The 17972-nt window shown below is 52.3% G+C and overlaps 5 protein-coding genes across 5 annotated transcripts; 4 read left to right on the top strand and 1 right to left on the bottom strand.

Moving 5' to 3' along the window:
• Positions 1-7: 7 nt before the first annotated feature.
• CC84DRAFT_1066425 (uncharacterized protein) lies at positions 8-1140 on the bottom strand (the record flags this gene model as incomplete). Its single annotated transcript, XM_018173634.1, has 4 exons — positions 8-218; positions 291-521; positions 579-745; positions 793-1140. Coding segments are annotated over 4 exons (957 nt in total), but the record flags the coding sequence as incomplete, so codon positions are not given.
• A 1163-nt stretch (positions 1141-2303) lies between these two features.
• CC84DRAFT_1088114 (NAD(P)-binding protein) lies at positions 2304-3259 on the top strand (the record flags this gene model as incomplete). Its single annotated transcript, XM_018174238.1, has 2 exons — positions 2304-3006; positions 3060-3259. 2 exons carry the CDS (start codon positions 2304-2306, stop codon positions 3257-3259), a joined length of 903 nt encoding a protein of 300 aa, XP_018038127.1.
• A 484-nt stretch (positions 3260-3743) lies between these two features.
• Positions 3744-5429, top strand: CC84DRAFT_1216669 (alcohol oxidase; the record flags this gene model as incomplete). The annotated part of the gene is made up of 1 exon (XM_018182832.1): positions 3744-5429. The coding sequence occupies one exon, from the start codon at positions 3744-3746 to the stop codon at positions 5427-5429; it is 1686 nt and encodes a 561-aa protein (XP_018038126.1).
• Positions 5430-9158: 3729 nt separating this feature from the next.
• Positions 9159-11093, top strand: CC84DRAFT_1163868 (acyl-CoA dehydrogenase NM domain-like protein). Its single transcript, XM_018178352.1, has 4 exons — positions 9159-9462; positions 9515-9936; positions 9988-10414; positions 10467-11093. Exons 1-4 carry the CDS (start codon positions 9368-9370, stop codon positions 10831-10833), a joined length of 1311 nt encoding a protein of 436 aa, XP_018038125.1. The 5' UTR covers positions 9159-9367; the 3' UTR covers positions 10834-11093.
• Positions 11094-11919: 826 nt separating this feature from the next.
• Positions 11920-16955, top strand: CC84DRAFT_1175499 (uncharacterized protein; the record flags this gene model as incomplete). Its single annotated transcript, XM_018180161.1, has 2 exons — positions 11920-12511; positions 12565-16955. The coding sequence occupies 2 exons, from the start codon at positions 11920-11922 to the stop codon at positions 16953-16955; spliced, it is 4983 nt and encodes a 1660-aa protein (XP_018038124.1).
• Positions 16956-17972: the final 1017 nt, after the last annotated feature.

The following is a 17972-nucleotide window of genomic DNA, read 5'->3' as shown; positions in this document are numbered from 1 at the left end:
ATCCAACCAGAGAAGCAGTGAGCATAACCAACCCACCGAATGAATCCATCCCAGAGCACCACTCTTCCCAATTTTGATCTGAGGTTGTGTGGTCCTTCTCTGTGGTGATTGTTCCGTAGCCACCGTACAAGTCCATCTCATCTAACCTCACCAGCTCACCGCTTGTAGCTAATCCGAATGCACTGCGCGGCAAGGATTGCTTGTCCCGTTCAGCTTTCCTAATGAACAGGACTCAGTAAACAAATCTCAAGCAGATGATATGGGCTTGCGATAGTTGAGACGACGAGGACGGGACGTACCATGCAAACTCGTTTGGGGCATTCCACAAAGCTCTCTTTGCCGGCAGCGGGGCGAGAAGGAGATCCGACTGCAGTGAGCACATTGTGCCGGGATCGAAGTATACAATCAGATTGATTACTCGGAAGACGATACCAAGACGCCGTCGGGACTCCATGTACACCCACTCTAGCCAGCAAGCACGGGTGTCACAGGAGTGGGCCAAGGGAGTAAAAGTAGCATCGCTGCGTGCAAGGTGGGTGGCTGTGGCCTACAAGATTCCGGTCAGTGTCCGATGTCACCATATCAATCGGTCCTGGTTGCCAGGACAAGTCCTTACAGTCATTGTTAAAAGAAGTAGCTGATCGAGATTGTTATCGTCGGTCACGCCTTCACTGATGCGGATAAGGATGTATACACTCAGAGCATGCATCGCTGCAAGAAGCTCCCAGTTGCTGAATCTGGCAGGCTTTCGTCCATTAGCTACACTGGCGGGTCCTCCTACGCGCAACGTACCTCAGTGCTCATCCGCTCGCACTCTGAACGCACATTCTTCCAGAAGAGCTTGCGACTACCTCGAACCTTGTGACTTATCATGTGGACCAAGCTAATGCAATTGCTTAGCGACTCCATATCGTTGCCGTTGAAATCAGATGACACTAGGTGTGGGTGAATATATGGCGGTAACGTGCCGTCGCGGAGCATCATCTGTGGGTAGGATTTAAGGGTGTGCAGGATCAAGGTGACGACTCTGTGAGATCCGGGTCTTGCTTTCGATTTGAGCACGAGTGAGCGAGTGGAACTTGTCGGTGCTGGAGGAATAGAGAAGTTGAGGGCAGCGGAGATGGCGATATCTGGTATATGGAAGGTCGTGCTCGTTGGCGGAGTTGAGTGCCGGACCAGAGAATGGTCTTCGGTTGCCAGATCATCGCCCATATCTGCAGCAAGGACAGGTGAGTTCAAAAAGTCTGAGAAATTGATCTCCGAGTCTTCCCAATTGGAGTTCTCGACATGAATGTCTGAGGTAGTGGTGGGAGAGGTATCGACAGAGATGTCCATCTCATCGCTGCCTTCTGGAGACATCTGCACACCATCGAGCTCCCCTGATACGGTCGGAGAATACGATTTGGTGCCTGTCCCTCTTCGTGGGCTTGGCGGGTAATCACATTGGATAGACTTGGCTACACATCGCGAGCATTCGGGGCGCCTGTTGTCGCACCGTGCTTTCCCCTTCGCGCATGCGATGCAAGAGCGCGGACGAGTGGTAGTTCCAACTCTTCTGGACCTGCAATAATATCCATGTCTCTTCAAGGTTGAGGCTAGACGCACATCAGCTCCTGCGTGCTCTATACCAACCACGATAGGCGAGATGGCTCCACATCTTACTTACGCTTGTCGAAGGGCTTATTGCACAGCTCACACCGTAATACTAACGTGGAAACTCTTTCATACATTTTTAATTCGCTCGGACGTGCCTCGTAGGACTTTAATTGTTGGACGTCAAAGGACTTTGAAATGCCCGCCGCAGGGCGTAACGGCGGTTTGTCAGCCCGCGCCTTCCCCGATTCGGCTAGGCGCGGACTCTACAAATTGTAGCAGGCCGGCCCAACGTTTTGTACCCTCCACATCATCATCGCCTATAATTTGGCAGGGAGCAACAGCGTAATCAAAGCCTTAAAAGAATGAGATGACGGCATTCCGCCAACTCGCGCCCAATTGGACAGTGTCGGGGATGGATTACTATGGGTACTTCCCATCTCGCAACCACGGAGACGACGAAACATGCTGTCGAAACTGATCCTGTCTACACAATTGTACAATCCGACTATTATGGATCGCATGGATACTGGACTAAAGTCGCACGAATGTTCGGAAGTAGTGAATTGACATAATACGTTGTCGCGGTATATAACATGCCCTCCGCCGTCACAATCATCAATTGCATCAAACGTTCAACCTTGAGCCATACAACGACTCATCCCACTCAAAGCCATTTCATACTTGAAAAGCTATTCCATTCCATCATCATGCCCCCCTTCCCATCTCCTACTAAGACCTGGCACTCCAAGGCATACCCATCGATCTCGCCTGCTCGACCCGAGCTCAGCCAGAAAGGCAAGACCGTCCTTATCACTGGTGGTGGTACTGGTATTGGTGCTGGAACGGCACACGCCTTCGCAGAAGCGGGCGCTGCTCGCATCGCCCTGCTTGGCCGCCGCGAACAGCCCCTCCTCGATACCAAAGCCTCCATCCAGAAGCAATACCCCAGCGTTGAGGTTTTCACGGCCTCCGTTGACGTCACCAAAACGGACGAGGTCAACGCTGCCTTCGAAGCTTTCGTACCGTTGGATTCAGGGAAGAAGATCAACGTTGTTGTCAGTAATGCGGGAACTACAGGACCAATGGGCGGCTTTCTCGCAGTGAGCGACCAAGATTATCTTGACGGTATTGCGTCGAACGTCTCTATGGCTTGGAACGTCGCGAGGGCTTTCGTCCCACGAGCTGCACCGGATGCGACGGCCATCGATATAAACTCGAACGCGGCTCACGTAACTTACGGCGATGCCTTCGCATCTTACAGTGTGGCGAAGTGGGCCAATGTCCGACTTTGGCAGCTAGTCCAATTCAACAATCCAGGGTTCAGTGTCTATTCAATTCAACCAGGTGTCGTCGATACGGACATGAACAGACTCGCTGGAGGCATCAAGGCTATGAATTATGAGGATCATGGTGAGTATCTAATAACGCTCAATAGAATACGTTCGGGGCTGATTATATGCTAGTCTCCCTTCCTGCGAGCTTCAACGTTTGGCTCGCGAGCCCGGAATCCGATTTTCTAAAGGGGAAATTCTTGTGGACGAACTGGGACGTCGATGAGCTCAAAGAGCAGGCCGATGAGATCGAGAAGACGCACAAGTACAGTGTGGAGATGGTCGGCTATCCATTTGGGGGCGGAAATGTTCCCGAGACTGCTTGGTCTTGATGGGAGTTGAGCCTGGAGGATCAACGAACTATTTAACGGCACTTTAGCTTAACGCACTACTAAAATGTACTGACAAATCACAATTATCTTACACTTACCTGTGGGTCTGTAATCGGTGAGGTACTTCCGTAGACACCAAATGCATTGCTATGCTGGTCAAGGCCCCACATACCCCGCTTCGCAGTGAAAAGCCACTCCACCTGAACGAGGCTCAGTTGGAATGTAGCTCGCGACAATACATATATAAGGCGCGCTTATGTCAGACTCGGACCTTTGCCCATTAACAGAAGACATCGAGTCCTTCAATGCCGTTCTGGCTCAGCTAATACATTCATGATAAGGACCTGAATAAGCACGGCATAAGCACTGCCTTTGGTTGCAGACATCCTTACATTACAAGGAAGCAATTGCTCGTTACTTTTAAGATTCTGATCAAGCCCAAACTTATCTCGACCGCAAAGACATTGAGCTTCTCATTTCCACCATGGCAGACCGACCCACCGAATTCGACTACATTGTCGTCGGCGGAGGCACGGCAGGCGTTCCCATCGCTTCTCGCCTATCTAGCTATCTTCCCTCCTCCCACATCCTTCTTCTGGAGGCCGGCCCCAATGCCATCTCGCACCCAAAAGTCACCGAGCCATCGACAATCTTCGAACTCATTCCCGAGGGCCTGCTAGTTGATTACTCTACAACCCCACAAAAGCACTGCAATAATCGGCAAATAGTCAACCTAGCGGGTCGTATGCTATCAGGGAGTTCGGGCGCCAATGTGGGTGTCTGGATGCGTGCCAGTTCGACGGATTATGATCTCATTGCTGAACGCGCGGGGCATGAGAGGTTTTCGTTCAAGGAGATGGTGAAATACTTCAAGAGAGCGGAGACGTGGTGGGATGCTGGGGCTGACAGCGAATATCATGGATTCGAGGGGCCGCTGCACACAGTGGGTGGAAGAAAGTATCCGCTGCGACCATTTATCCAAAAAGCGGTGGAACAATTAGGGTACAAGTATAACCCGGATGCTGCGAAAGGGGACCCATCCGGTTTGGTGGAGATGACTCAGTGCTTTCGGGCGACGTCCGACTCGAGCTCGGAGAGGCAGCATAGCGCGCGGGTGTATGATCTAACGAAGGTGGATGTTCGTTGCGAATCTCCTGTCGCAAAAATCCTGCTTGACGAGGAGAAGCGCGCGACGGGTGTGGAGCTAGTATCTGGAGAGCGACTGTTCGCTAGGAAGGAGATCATTGTGTCTTGTGGAGCGCAGAGAACGCCGCAGTTGTTGATGCTTTCTGGAATTGGGCCGCGCGACGAGCTCGAAAAGCAGGAGATTCAAGTCCAGATCGATGCTCCTTTGGTGGGAAAGAACCTCTTCGACCACGCATGCATTACGCAATACTACAAGCTCAAGGACCCATCGAAAGGCTTTGCACTCCCATTCGAAGGTACCATGCGTCCCGAATACGGCCAGGGCTTTCCTTGGGAATTCAATCTCTTCTCACATATCTCGCCGTCGCGATTGGCGCCGGTTCTCGCTGCAGATAAGGAGAAGGCCATAGTTGGGACGGATGGAGAGCAACATCCACATTTGAGAGACAGAAGATGTCACATCATGCATCTCCCCTTCTATTTCCCAATCCTTGCAAACATGAACCAGTACAATCCGGATGTTGTGATTGGAGACGGGAAACACATTGCCATCACAGCACTCAGCCTTCTTCCACTCTCCCGAGGCACCGTTACACTTCGTTCGTCAAACCCCACTGACACTCCTGTTTGCGACCCCAAATTCATGTCAACGGAATCAGATCGGTTCATACTGCGTACGGCTATCCGTACAACGCTTGCACTCGTATCTACGCCGCCTTTCGCTGATGTTTTGGATGGAGAAACGCCGCCTGCGGACTCAAGGTTCCCGGCACTGACGATGGAGAGCACGGATCAGGAAATCGACGAAAGAGTGAAAGAACACATGCAGACAATCGCTCATCCTATGGGGACATGTGCTTTAGGCGATGTGCTGGACAGCGAGTTTCGGGTACGACGGGTGAAAGGCGGGAATCTGAGGGTTTGCGATGCAAGTGTATTCCCAGAGCCTCTGGGAGGAATGCCCTCATGTACGATCTATGCGCTAGCGGAACTCTGTGCTGACTTGATAGCTGGAAGATCGTGAGGATGGATGTCGACCAGTTTGGAGCTTGAGAAGCGGCATAGTAGATGTGACGGTTGCCTACGGACATGCTGAAGGACTCGGCCTACGAGCTGAGTTGCTTTATTAGCTTACCTCGTAGGTAGCAAATCTTCGATCCCATTATTCCATGATTCCGTCACTTCCACCTCCTCGCCCCCGAACCCAGCATAAAGCTCATTAAGGATGATCTGTTGCACCTCCTCTGCACTCAGCGCTGCGCGCCTATGTTGCTTGCCCATGCCTGCATCTCCCCATTTAACACCCGTAACAGGGAAATCATCCACTTGAGTCGTGCTCGCACATCGAATTCTGATGCTTCCAACATCTGCGGAATGACGCCTTCCCTTCTATATCCAAAAGCCCACTAACATGCTCCGGTCATTTTCAGGATGAGGAAAGTAGCAATTCAAAGCGGATACGCAGCATACATGATCGAGTACATGGACTGCTCGACATGCCGCTTAGTACCACTATTGATGTCCTACCAAATTGTTTCCTGTGTCTGAAGAGCCTCCCCAAGCATCCAATGTGTGAGTATGGAGCAAGTCATGAAGGGAAGAGTATCTTTTTGGGAAGCTGGAGGAGGCAATATTTGTCGAAAGACTTGCCTGTTACGATTGTACAGCGAAGGCGGGAGCGCTCATGTTCGAATTTTCCCCAATCGTACTCTTGACTAACAAGGGTGATGTTATATATGAGCAGGAGGTAAAGAAGCGAGTAGATGAATTACGCGCCGTTCGATATCAGAAACGAAAGGACCTCGCTCCCTTGGTCATCAGGTGGTAAGGTAGCGACCGCTAGGGAACGGTTGAAACCTCCCCAACCTCCTGAATTGTAGGCAAAGCGCTCGCCCTGCGTCATTTGGCAGAATGGGTCGTCATAATTTGAACCAAGACACTGCTCGTTAGTTGCAGAATTGGATAGACCCACATGTACGGCTACTGCAATCGAGGCAGCCACCATCGCTATATTGCAGAATGTCATTATTGCCATCTGGGTGAGCGCTGTGTTTCCGAGATTTGAGATGAGACTGCGTTTGATCTTTGTCGCGATGGTAGGTCGTATCTCATTTGTGAATTGATAAACAGAGTTACACTTCTTGCACTTCTGACAGATACCGACTTCCTCTCGTGTTTGGGATTCCTTAGTGCTTTTGCAATGCTTGTGACAAGTGTGCGTGCAATGCCTTCGATAGCTTTCCTTTGCGTTGACCATGCACTCGCCTTGCACACGGAGCTCACTATGCGAAGCCGAAACAATAATAACATCTCAAAACGTCAAGAGCTGTCGCCTAACATGTCCTCTTGCTGAGAAGTTGACAACGACCATGTAGATGGCCTTGATCGAAAGGGCCGCAGCGAGAACGAAAGCAGCACTCATCCGAACGTTCGAGCGACACTGCGCAGGTTTCTTACCCCGTAATGTGCATAATACGTCTTCACTGCCGATACAATTCCCCTCAAGGTATTGTCCATAGCCGCCGGCGGAAACGTTATAGGTCGACTCAAGGCCATCAGCCGCCAAAGAGTCATCCCACGTGCCTGCGAGACCCGAACAGTTTTCTTTGAGTATGCGACAGATAAGATCGAATAATCCAGCCCACCTTCGTTAATGCTACCAATTTCTTTCTTCATAACTTCGGTAGAGTGGGGAAACGAAGCCCGACCTGTCCGAAACGTTCTCCAGCAGAGGAATGAGGACGTGCTCCAAATGAGAGTTTCATCATTTTAGTTGGTAATTCGGTATGCTTGATTGACGTTCGAATGAGTCGTCCCGTTCAAGATGACCATGGGTGGTTCAACGACGTAGGATGGCCCAATGAACGAGTTCGCGAGGAAATGGATAGGCAGCGATGTGAAGACAAGCAACAACCACGCGACCAGGATGTCCCCCCCCCTTTTTTTGTTTTTGCTGCGATTGATGTTCCATGGTGAGTCGGTACCCAATCTCGAGGACTACACCGCAAGCACAAGTCAGTACAAATCTATATTATCTGAGTACATTGGTTTTCCACTGAAGGGTAATGAAGGTGCTCTCGTAGATAGAGCCGTGGGGATGAGTTACTCCAAACTTCTTCAGCATGTATCTCATGTCGCTTGTCTGTAAAGAAGTAATGATTTGTTGGTAGGTATTACTCATGCCAAGCACCGTAGTAGCAGCCGCGTCCACGACGAGAAGTATTGCGTTATTTGTCCTGGTGGCGGCATGACAGACTTGAGGGTCGCCTCCAACAGAGGAAGTGAACTTGTTAATGCGGTTGCCGAATGCTTGTGCGTGCGTCGCAACAACGACCAGCATTGCAACAGCGAAAGCGCTCATGAGCAGACTCTGAGCAATCGACAAGCAATTGATCTTTCCAGACTCTTCTCTTTACACGGGTAGGTTCGATCTTAGCTGTAGGGTGCTTGCGTATCGAGCCTTGCATGTAACGAGGGGCATTTCTCCGTACCCGGGCGGCAATACTCTTCTCCCATCCATCCTTGAATTTCTGAAGACCGCTGCTTGTTACGATGACGAGGTCTCCTCACGAAAGCTATTCAAGCTCGATCTGTCCGCCGTGTTTCGGCGTTCAAGGGTGGTCCCGCTGCGTTGGGCCGTGCTGGGAAGCCTCAGCTAGGAAGTGGACTGAAGCGCGTCGTAGCCAGGCGAATGGTCGGGCTCCATGCCGTTTCAAGGTATTCGGCGATGTCCTGGGAATCGTGCAAGGCAGGAAGCCTGTCGTAACTGTAGTTTATTGGCATCCTCACCGGCGGAACTGAAAGCGTATCTAGACGGTCGTCTGTCCATTGAAACATGTCGACACAACCATCAACGAGGCGGTCATGCCTGAATCAAGAAATGCCTTAAGAGTTGATGAACAGACAAGCTTCAGAGGTCGCAACAAGTCGCTTGGTCTCAGGTTTGGACACGCCCAAGGCGTCACTGTTGGCCCGTGTACTTGTGGATTAAACGATGACAATGCGTGGCTTGATGGCTATGTGCCTGTTTCGCCCAATGAAGATTCAGCGGATTCTGCCCGAACCAAACGCAAGTTTGGTTGGGGGCCAGTTTGCGCGCTGGATTCGCGTCCACCTGTGCGGTGTGACTTAGCGATGCGTCATCGGGTCTGCTGGAGGATATTGCGATGTAGATCTGTTGTTGCCTGTTGATATGCCTGTAATAGGGCTGCCGGCATTTGCAACGAAATTTTCCCGTAATCTTGCTACAACTCCCATGTGGTGCTCAAGAGCTTGATGCTTATTGCGCAATGCAATGCCCTATCCTGGGAGGTGTTGTTGGAGAGATACAAGGAGACATCAACTACCTCGGTTGAGAATGTAACGCACAGCATGCGCGACAGAAGACTCGGACGCTGTGGCGCAACGTCTGGAAAATGTGTATAAGTTAGTTTGCACTCGCTGTAACGTGTCCATTGGTTTCACGAGTACCATGGGAGACGGGAAGGCGCCTCGGGTGGGTACAGTTCGGACTATAGAAAACAGCCCATGTATACACTTTCTCTTTGAAGAGTACACGCGCGCACATGTTCACGTTCACGCAGGGGCTTGTGAACACAATCTCGCACAGCGTGTTCTCTGTTGTGTATCTATTCACAGCGTCAGGAATCGCCCAGACAAGGCGATTTGGCTTCATCCCGCAGTTGTTCCGGTATGATGCCGTGCTTGTGGTGCGGCTCTGAGCTTGGGAGCTTGTGCGGAGACGCGGAGGTTTGCGGCATGTGATGCGCTGTGCACGGTTCGGGGAAGGCACGGCTTCCATCGGCGGGTGCACTTTCCCAGAGGTTCGCGCAACACCTCGGCCCAGTGAAAGCGGGTTAGCGGAATCGGGTCCGCCCAGGCCTTCACAAGCATTCGACGCCACGCACTGTCTTCTCCATGCCTTCATAGCCTCCATTGCTCTCATACACACACCCAGAAACCATGGCGTCTCTATCAAGGACCTTCAGACCGCTTGCGCGCGCAGCAACAAGCTCATCTCGCACCCTGCGGCCGGCATTCACGCGCACCTCCCCGCAGTAAGATTCCCGCCTCTCCCAGCGATGAAAGCAACTGACCCATTGTGCGTAGAGCACGATGCCTCTCGGCTACAATGCCACGTCGCGAGGTCGACATTGCCGACATACCGCCCACGCCCATCTCCCACCTCTCCGAAACCGAGATGCTCATGGCCGACTCAGTCCAAAAGTTCGCCAACGATGCTATCCTACCCAAAGTGCGGGAAATGGACGAGGCCGAGATGATGGACCCAGCCGTGGTAGAGCAGCTGTTTGAACAAGGACTTATGGGCATCGAGATACCTGAGGAGTATGGCGGCTCGGGCATGAACTTCACATCAGCCATCATCGCCATTGAGGAGCTTGCGCGGATAGACCCCAGCGTCAGTGTCATGTGCGACGTACACAACACATTGTGCAACACTGCCCTGCTCAAGTATGGTTCGGAGAACTTGAAGAAGAAGTGGCTTCCAAAGCTGGCTACGGATACAGTCGGTATGTCGAGCGCTCCGGATCAGGTCTGATAGCCCATGCTGACCTTCTCAGCTTCCTTCTGTCTCTCAGAGCCCGTCTCCGGTTCAGACGCGTTTGCACTCGCCACCAAAGCCACGCGAACGGAGAACGGCTACAAGATCAATGGTGGCAAGATGTGGATAACAAACAGCTACGAAGCCAACTTTTTTATCGTTTTTGCCAACCTTGACCCAAGCAAAAAGTACAAGGGCATCACGGCCTTCATCGTTGAGAAGGGGACGCCCGGCTTCGAGATCTCCAAGAAGGAGAAGAAGCTTGGCATCAAGGCCAGCAGCACGTGCGTCATCACGTTTGACGATGTCGAGATCCCCAAGGAGAACCTACTCGGCAACGAGTTCGAGGGATACAAATATGCCATTGGCCTTCTTAACGAAGGTCGCATTGGCATTGCCGCGCAGATGACCGGTCTGGCACTTGGTGCTTGGGAAAACGCCGCAAAGTGAGCGGAACGCTAAGCGCACAGCATGTTACTGTGCTAACCGTGAATACAGTTACGTATGGAACGACCGCAAGCAATTCGGCCAGTACGTCGGCGAGTTCCAGGGCATGCAGCACCAGCTCGCCCAAGCCTGGACTGAAATTCAGGCTGCACGCGCCCTTGTCTTCAATGCCGCCCGCAAGAAGGAAGCTGGCGAGGACTTTGTCATGGACGCGGCAATGGCCAAGCTGTACTCTTCACAGATTGCCGGGAAGGTGTCTGGCCAGGCTGTGGAGTGGATGGGCGGCATGGGATTCGTAAGAGAAGGTCTGGCGGAGAAGTTCTTCCGTGACAGCAAGATTGGTGCCATCTACGAGGGCACAAGCAACATTCAGTTGACGACCATTGCGAAACAATTGCAGAAGACATACACGCGATGAAGGGCCAACAGTAGTTGATGGATCAAGACCTAGGGTAAGAGGGATGTGTTGGTATAACGATGCCCTGACATCAGTTTGAATGCACTGTGTAATCCGAGGAAGAGCCATGTAGTTCTTAGGCTTTGACTCGGTACTGTATAGCCGAAAGGGTGGGAGCTTGTACTGTGCCATGTACGTAGATAGTTATCGAAGTGGACTGAAACGGTCTCGCATTCCTGCCATGTCGTGCGTGTAGACTTGGCAGCGATTCCTGTACCCGCACCCGTACCCGTCCAGTCTTCTGTGGAACGTCAGCTGCAGACTTACGCATGCATTACTGAGAGATCTGTGCAGGGTCCTCCGATCTCAGATCGCGGCGTGGCTGAAGCTAGGCTAGCGAAGCGAGCCAATTTTCAGTCGTCCCCAGGTTATGACATCAACTGATCGATGGTTGCAGAGCCGGAATCGTCGCACAGGGAGGACGTGCGCGATGCGTTGTGTTGTTGCGCCGCCAGCAGCGGTCAAGTCAGGCAGTGCGCTTTGCTGCGCTGGGATGCTCGTCCTCTGCCGTGCTCCTGCATAAAAGACCCACCGGGAAGCGCCTGCTTCCACGCCTGCACGGCCACGCAGTCCAGTCTCCCCACCATATCGTGACCCCCGTTGTGCCGCCGCGCCGTCTCCACCCAAGTCGCGCCATTTTCTTCGCCCACGCTGGGTGATGTCGTTCGTCCCGAGTCTCCTAGCTGCGAGGCTCTAACACCGCCGCTCCATGACGGCACGCTTCCTTCGTTAGTCGACAGTGGCCCCAAACGCCTGTTCTCTTATTTTCAGTCTCCTTCTGTGTGTCTCTTCATCGCTCTAGAATCGTTTCATACCTATTATTACCAGCCTCCACCTTATTCGCGGGCCTACTGTTGACTTTCGGCTCGTTCGCGTGTCAATTCGCTCGCCGCAGGACAGCACTACCCACCCTCCAACAAATCATCGACCACGCATTCTCTCTGTCGCGTGGCACACCGCCAGCCACAGTATACTGTTTACTTTAAACGAATATAAAGACGCACGTCCATGTCTGTAATACTCGATGCCTCACAGATTGATACCGACATGGCGACTGAGCGTGCCTCGGATAACCATGCCGCTCGCGATGCATCGCGATCCCGTTCTAGCCGGGAAAACACCATACGTTCGACCCTTCTGAGGAGAGACAGGTCTGCGTCGGCAACGCCCAAGATTGAGCGCACCATTTCCATGACTGATAGCTTCATACTGGAACATCTCAGGCAGACAGGCCCCCAATCTCCTTCTGAGCTCGACGATGAGTCGTCTGGATCCCCGCGGAAAGAAAAAGAGACTTTCGCGCCGATATCCAACTGGGCGCACTTGTCATACCTCAAGAACCAGAGAAATCAACTCCGAACGCAGCTCAAGGTTCACCAAGTTGCGGGTGCAGAAGCGAAGCACTCGATATCCTCACTTCGCCGCCTTGCGTTCCGCATGGCAGTGAACATCTCTGTCAAAGAGAAACAAATTGCCAACACAGCACGCAACCTCGCTAGCAGTCGCAAGAGGAACTATCTATCCACCCGGGATACCGAGAAGAGGATTGCAGAGCTTACCAAGAGCTTGCAAGAGGAGGAGTTCCGGAACAGGGATATCCTCGAATGTCTGGAGAAAGCTTCAATGCTCACGCTGCAGTGTATGTGTCTACTTTAGCTATACTGCCCTCGCTTGTCCTAACAATCCATGCAGATGCCGACCCTGATCCCGAAGTATCGAATCGCATGCAGCCTGGACTCGCGTCTCCACCGAACACACCACCAACTCGCTTCTTGAACGAAACCCATAACTCAATCGAAACGCCCAGGACCACCTCACGACCTCCTAACTCGCTCTGCGACAATCATGGGTGGGACTTGACTCCGGAATCAAGCATTGCCGATGTACGCACACAAGATGGCCGTTTGATCCAGGCGAAGCGGGAATCAGACCGCGCGCTCGCTGTGTGTCGAAACAGGATCGCAGAGTTGCTGGCAGAATGTACGAAGACTAGCGACGCGGCAGTTATGTTCAATGCAACACAAACAGAGCTGGAAGCAGAGATTGAGAACCACCAGACGCGCATCGCAAAATTGGAGCGATCAAGAGCTGCTGTCGAGGAGACCCTTCGCCAGACGAAGCTGCAACTCAAGGAATCGGCCAAAATTCAAGGGGAGCTGCGTGCTAGTGTACAACACAAAGGCGAGGAAATCCAAAAGCTCGAGAGCGTCACCAATGATCGACAAGTATCCATCAGGAGCATGGAAGGAGAGAAGAGATCTCTGGAGGAGAAAGTGCAAGATTACAACGGCCGCTTGCAGAAGTTGGAAACGTACACGACTGGGTTGGAGGAAGAACTTCATGTATTGCATCGGAAGCTTCGAGAAGCGGAGAAACGCGAAGTGGACCTTCGCGATCGCCTTGCCAAGAACGATGCGGATCGAGACACAATGGCTCAGCAACTGAAACACGGTCATGAGAATATGGCGAGTTTGGAGAAGTCCATCTCCTTCTTCCAGAGTCAGATCACGGAAGAGACCAAGAAGAGCAAAGTTTCTGCTGGCGTCATCTCTTCTTTGAGAAACGATCTGAGAGAATCAGAAGATCTTAAGCGCCACGCAGAGGTGGCCTTAGGGATCGCCCGAAGGTCCCTGACTGAACTGGAGGTCAGGTTCCGCTCGGCGCAGGAGGCCAACCACGACTTGCGAGCAGAAATAAGTTCAACAATCTTAGCCCAACGCGAATTATCTGAGGAACTCCATTCAACCAAAGAGCGTCTCGACGATGAGATTGGTCAGAAGGAGAAATTTCAGTCCGACGTAATTGCACTACGACGATCTCGGGAAGCCCTGGAATACGACCTGGAAGCTGTCGTGGCTAAAGTACAGCTGCTAGAAGAAGCGGATGCAGCTACAAAACAAGAGCTACAGTCTATAAGAGATTCCAAATGTATGGTTGAGCATGATCTCGAAGTCGCTCGCGGACACTCTGGTACACTACATCGGGAGCTGAACGAGAGCAAAGACAAGCTTGCTTCACTGCAAACGCAAACGACTCAATTGACTGCGCAATTGCAAGAAGCAGACCAGGCTAGGACAGCTCTCACAGCCCAACTGAAAGACTCCGAGCAGATGAGGAGTGTGTTAGAATCTCAGTTGGAAGACTCTCACAAGGCAAGGTCGGAGACGGTAACACGTCTTCACACCATATCCGGCTTGAAAGCGGATGTTGAGCGGGAGCGAGATGCCCACCAATCTCGACTAGCCCACATGGAATCAGAGGCGACCAGCATGCGATCTCAACTGACGATGCTGAGAGACGAGCTGTCCCAGAGCCAGAAGTCGCAGGTTGAATTTGAGGAACGACTTAGCAAGACACAGTCCGAGGCTCAGGGTCTCAGCGCTGAGAAGTCAGTCCTGGACGAGCAGTTATCGGGCAATGTCAAATTCCTCTCTGAGGCTCAAGAACATTTGGGGAGCCTCCAAGGCGAAGTTGCGATTCTGAACAGCCGTATTGCTGAACTGCAAGCCAGAGCGGATACAAGCGATGCCTCAAAGGCTGAGGTAGAGCGCAGTTTGCATGAGGCAGTACAGAGCCTTGAGAACCTGAAGAGCGAGCTTGCCAATACGCAAACTCGACTATCAACTGCTAACGGAGAAGGTGAAACTCTTCGGTCGAAGCTTTCCAGTTTAGAAACGAATTGGGCTCTACTTCAGGCCTCTAAAACGGACGTGGATCTGCAGCTGATGGAGGCAACCGAGGCTCGCAGCAAGCGCGAGAAGGAGATTATGTCACTCGAGTCTCACCTGGGTGAGGTGACATCTGAAAGGGACGAGCTACTAGCAAAGTTTTCAGCGACCGAACAAGAACTCCGCAAATTACAGGAAACAAGGGCCGATTTGGAAGTACTTCTGGCTAAAGAAACACAGTCGACCGTGGCACTGGATTCAGAGCTTCAGTCAGCACGGTCCAGTCTACACGCCTTGGAGAAGGAGAATTCCACCCTCCAAACGCGACTCGATAGCAACAGTACAGAGTTGAGAGAGTTACAGACTAAGCACACCGAACTTAATGATCGCTTGAGCAGTGTTTCCAAGGACAAAGCCAGCCAGGAGAACGATCTCAGCTTCGTGCGGGGTCTCCATAGAGAATCAGAAACCCACACTGCGACTCTCAATGAGAGAATTGCTGAGATGATTCAAGAGGTCGATGGTCTGCGCTCTGCGAAAGCTAAGGTCGAGCATCGGCTTGAGGAACTGACTAAATCCAATAATGACGTGGAGAGGGAATTACAGGGGGCTCGCTCCCGTCTGTCGGTTTCGGAGGCTGATACCTCCGCTCTCCATGCTCAACTGTCGGACGCGCACAGTGAGCTCGAAATTACTCGCAAGGACAAGACCGACCTTGAGAGGCGTTACGAAACAGCGACTGGTTCAAGAGGTCAGAGTGACAAAGAACTCGAAGCGCTCCGTTTACAGCTCCAAGAACGGGAATTGGAAGGCGCCACAATGGTTTCCAAGATCTCCGAAGCGGACAAGGAGCTTGAGAATTTGAAGCAGACAAATGAAAAGCTCGATGCTTCTGAGAAAGACTTGATGCATCGGCTCGAAGTAGCGGAAGAAGAGTTGCAGTCTGTCAAGACAGCTAACGCCCGCTTGGAAATGTTCCTTGAGAAGATGGAGCAAGATATGCTTAAAGCAGAGACAGCCTTCGCAGACAGCGAGCAACGGCTTGACGAATTTGTCGCAGAATCTGAAGCCAAAATCGATGCCGCTACGACTGCGAAGCTCAAGTACAAGCGACGGCTTACCGCTAGGAACAAGGAGATCGAAATCCTCATCGAGGAGAACTCGGGGCTGCATCGCCATGTTAGTGACCAATCGCACGAGCTGGAGACGCTAGTGCAAAGCAGGAATAAACTGCTGGGCGAAGTCCAAGGCAAGGAGAAAACAATCCAGGAGCTTGAGTTGGCCCACGAGGAGCGATTGCGGAACGAACGCAAGAGCAAGGACAATCAGCTCGAAGAGCTCCGACGAATCCAAATGTGCAGTGAGAGCAACTATGAATCACAGCTTAAACAGCGAGATTCGGCCTTGTCAGACTTTAGGCAAGAACATGAGAACATGCTACGGTCAGAACTGGAGGCAAAGAACAACAGAATAGATAGGTTGCAGAAGGACAAAGATGAGTTTGCTGCTTCTCTTACAGCCGTGGAAGCGGAACTTTGGGAACTGCGCAAGAGCAAGGACGAGTTCGAGGCACTAGTCGAACAGCTCAACCAGAAGTTACGGCATTCAGACTCTGTGGACAGGTCGGGCCGCCCCCAAGAATCGGCTGACAATTTCACACCTGCATTTTCTGATGCAAAGAGTCACCGGGAAGATGCCGATGCTAGTCCCTCGACACCTTCGACGCCAAAGCGCATTACAACTTTGGGGAGCGATCACAGCGGCTCCAGTGTTCAGCCCGATGTACCAATCAACAGTACCGAGCCTTCAGAGGGCCGGGTTGCATGGTTGAACGAAGTTGATCGTGTACGCTTACTGCGTGACGAGGCTGCCAACCAACTCAAAGGGATGAAGAAAGTGAAGAGCGAGCTCAAGAAATCGCTCAGGGACAGTGAGGCACAGCTACATGATTTGGAGAGGAGCGGCAAGACCAGGCGCACACCAACCGTCCTCCGCAAACGTTCACACTACACCCCCACCCGGGACGCTGAAACGCCATCACCGTCCCGACCCTCAACCGCAGGCCTTGTCCCCAATCGTCATTCGTCCCACCAGCACAACTCGCTCTACCAGGATAGAGGCCATGGTTCTGACCCGGAGCGCCCTGAGACTGCGAGCCCGGCCCGCCCTAAGACGGCAGGCTACGCGTCCTCTCCGCGAAGGTGGTCTAGCCTGCCGCGGCCAGGGAGCTCGTACCGCCCGGCAACGAGCAAGAGTTACGGCAAATTGGGGACTGGGCTGCAGGATGTGAATGAGCATGGCATGATGGTCGAGAGGCCGAAGACAAGCTTGGGTGCCCCGGTCTTACAGAGTCCAAGTGGAGGCGAGAAGAAGAGGTTCAGTAGTTTGAGGAAGTTGTTCCATAAAGAGTCGTGAGGCGGGATGTACCCTTGTGGTGTCCTTGTTCCAAATTTTATTTTGGGTTGGCACTTGTTTCTTATGTTGTTCCTGGGGTGTAACGAGCGAGATGGGCCAGGATGACGCACAGCATGCATAGTTTCTTTGGGTATTCATGGGCGTAGCGTTGCATCATGGTTTGCGCGCGGTTTTGGCTGCGTTCTGCATGGCGAAGGCACGGCATGTAACGATGCAATGATAATGGTGTATACGGCTATTCAGCTTGACACTCGTGTCAATATGGTGTGCAGATATGTCTGGAGGCTTTCACTGTTGCGATACACATGCCGGCGTAACTCAAGTCACCATGAGTGTCTCCAACTATGATCTTATACTATACCGCCGGTATACAGGATTATGAACGGCTTATGTGCCATTGTCAAAAGGAGTCTCATAACGCACTGATGCACGTTCACAGACGTCTACCGCAAAACAATTGTTGATGGGCCACAGTGCTTCCCAGATCCGGTTCAGCGGCGCAGCCAGGTAAGTGTTCATGCAGGGTCCGCCAGCCCTACCGAGCATTTCTCAACTTACTCTACAGCCAAAAGGCGGTGTCTGAAGCCAGATTGAAAGGTCGGCCGCGGATGAGCTATTTGCGGTAATCAGTGTGCCCCTATACTAAGATAGCAACCGCTACAGGATGCGAGGCGACGGAGTAACACTCATGGCTTCAGCTTGCCTATATGAGCAAGGCGAGACGAACCAGGATTGAGCTGCTGCGCTTGAGAGCTAAACTAGTGGCATTCCAGCCATGAGAGAACGAAAGCTTACAAAGCCAAGTCTATTCGTCAGCCGGACGCCTGTCACGTGCACTCGTGCTGTCAGGTACACGTCTACCAGCCACGGACAAGTCGCTTCCATGGTACACTTGGATCTAGCCCGCGTACTCAGCTGATACGGCATCTTCCAGTACGCCGGTTTCACTATCCTCAGATGGCCCTGTACAAGGGCAGCAAGAGAGCTTTTGTAGTCAGACATGACGGCCTCGAGGCG

This window comes from Paraphaeosphaeria sporulosa (genome assembly GCF_001642045.1).
Source record: "Paraphaeosphaeria sporulosa strain AP3s5-JAC2a unplaced genomic scaffold CC84scaffold_4, whole genome shotgun sequence".
In the NCBI taxonomy this organism is placed as follows: domain Eukaryota; kingdom Fungi; phylum Ascomycota; class Dothideomycetes; order Pleosporales; family Didymosphaeriaceae; genus Paraphaeosphaeria; species Paraphaeosphaeria sporulosa.
Note: the sequence above shows the minus strand (reverse complement) of the source record. Positions and strands in the feature narration are given on the sequence as shown.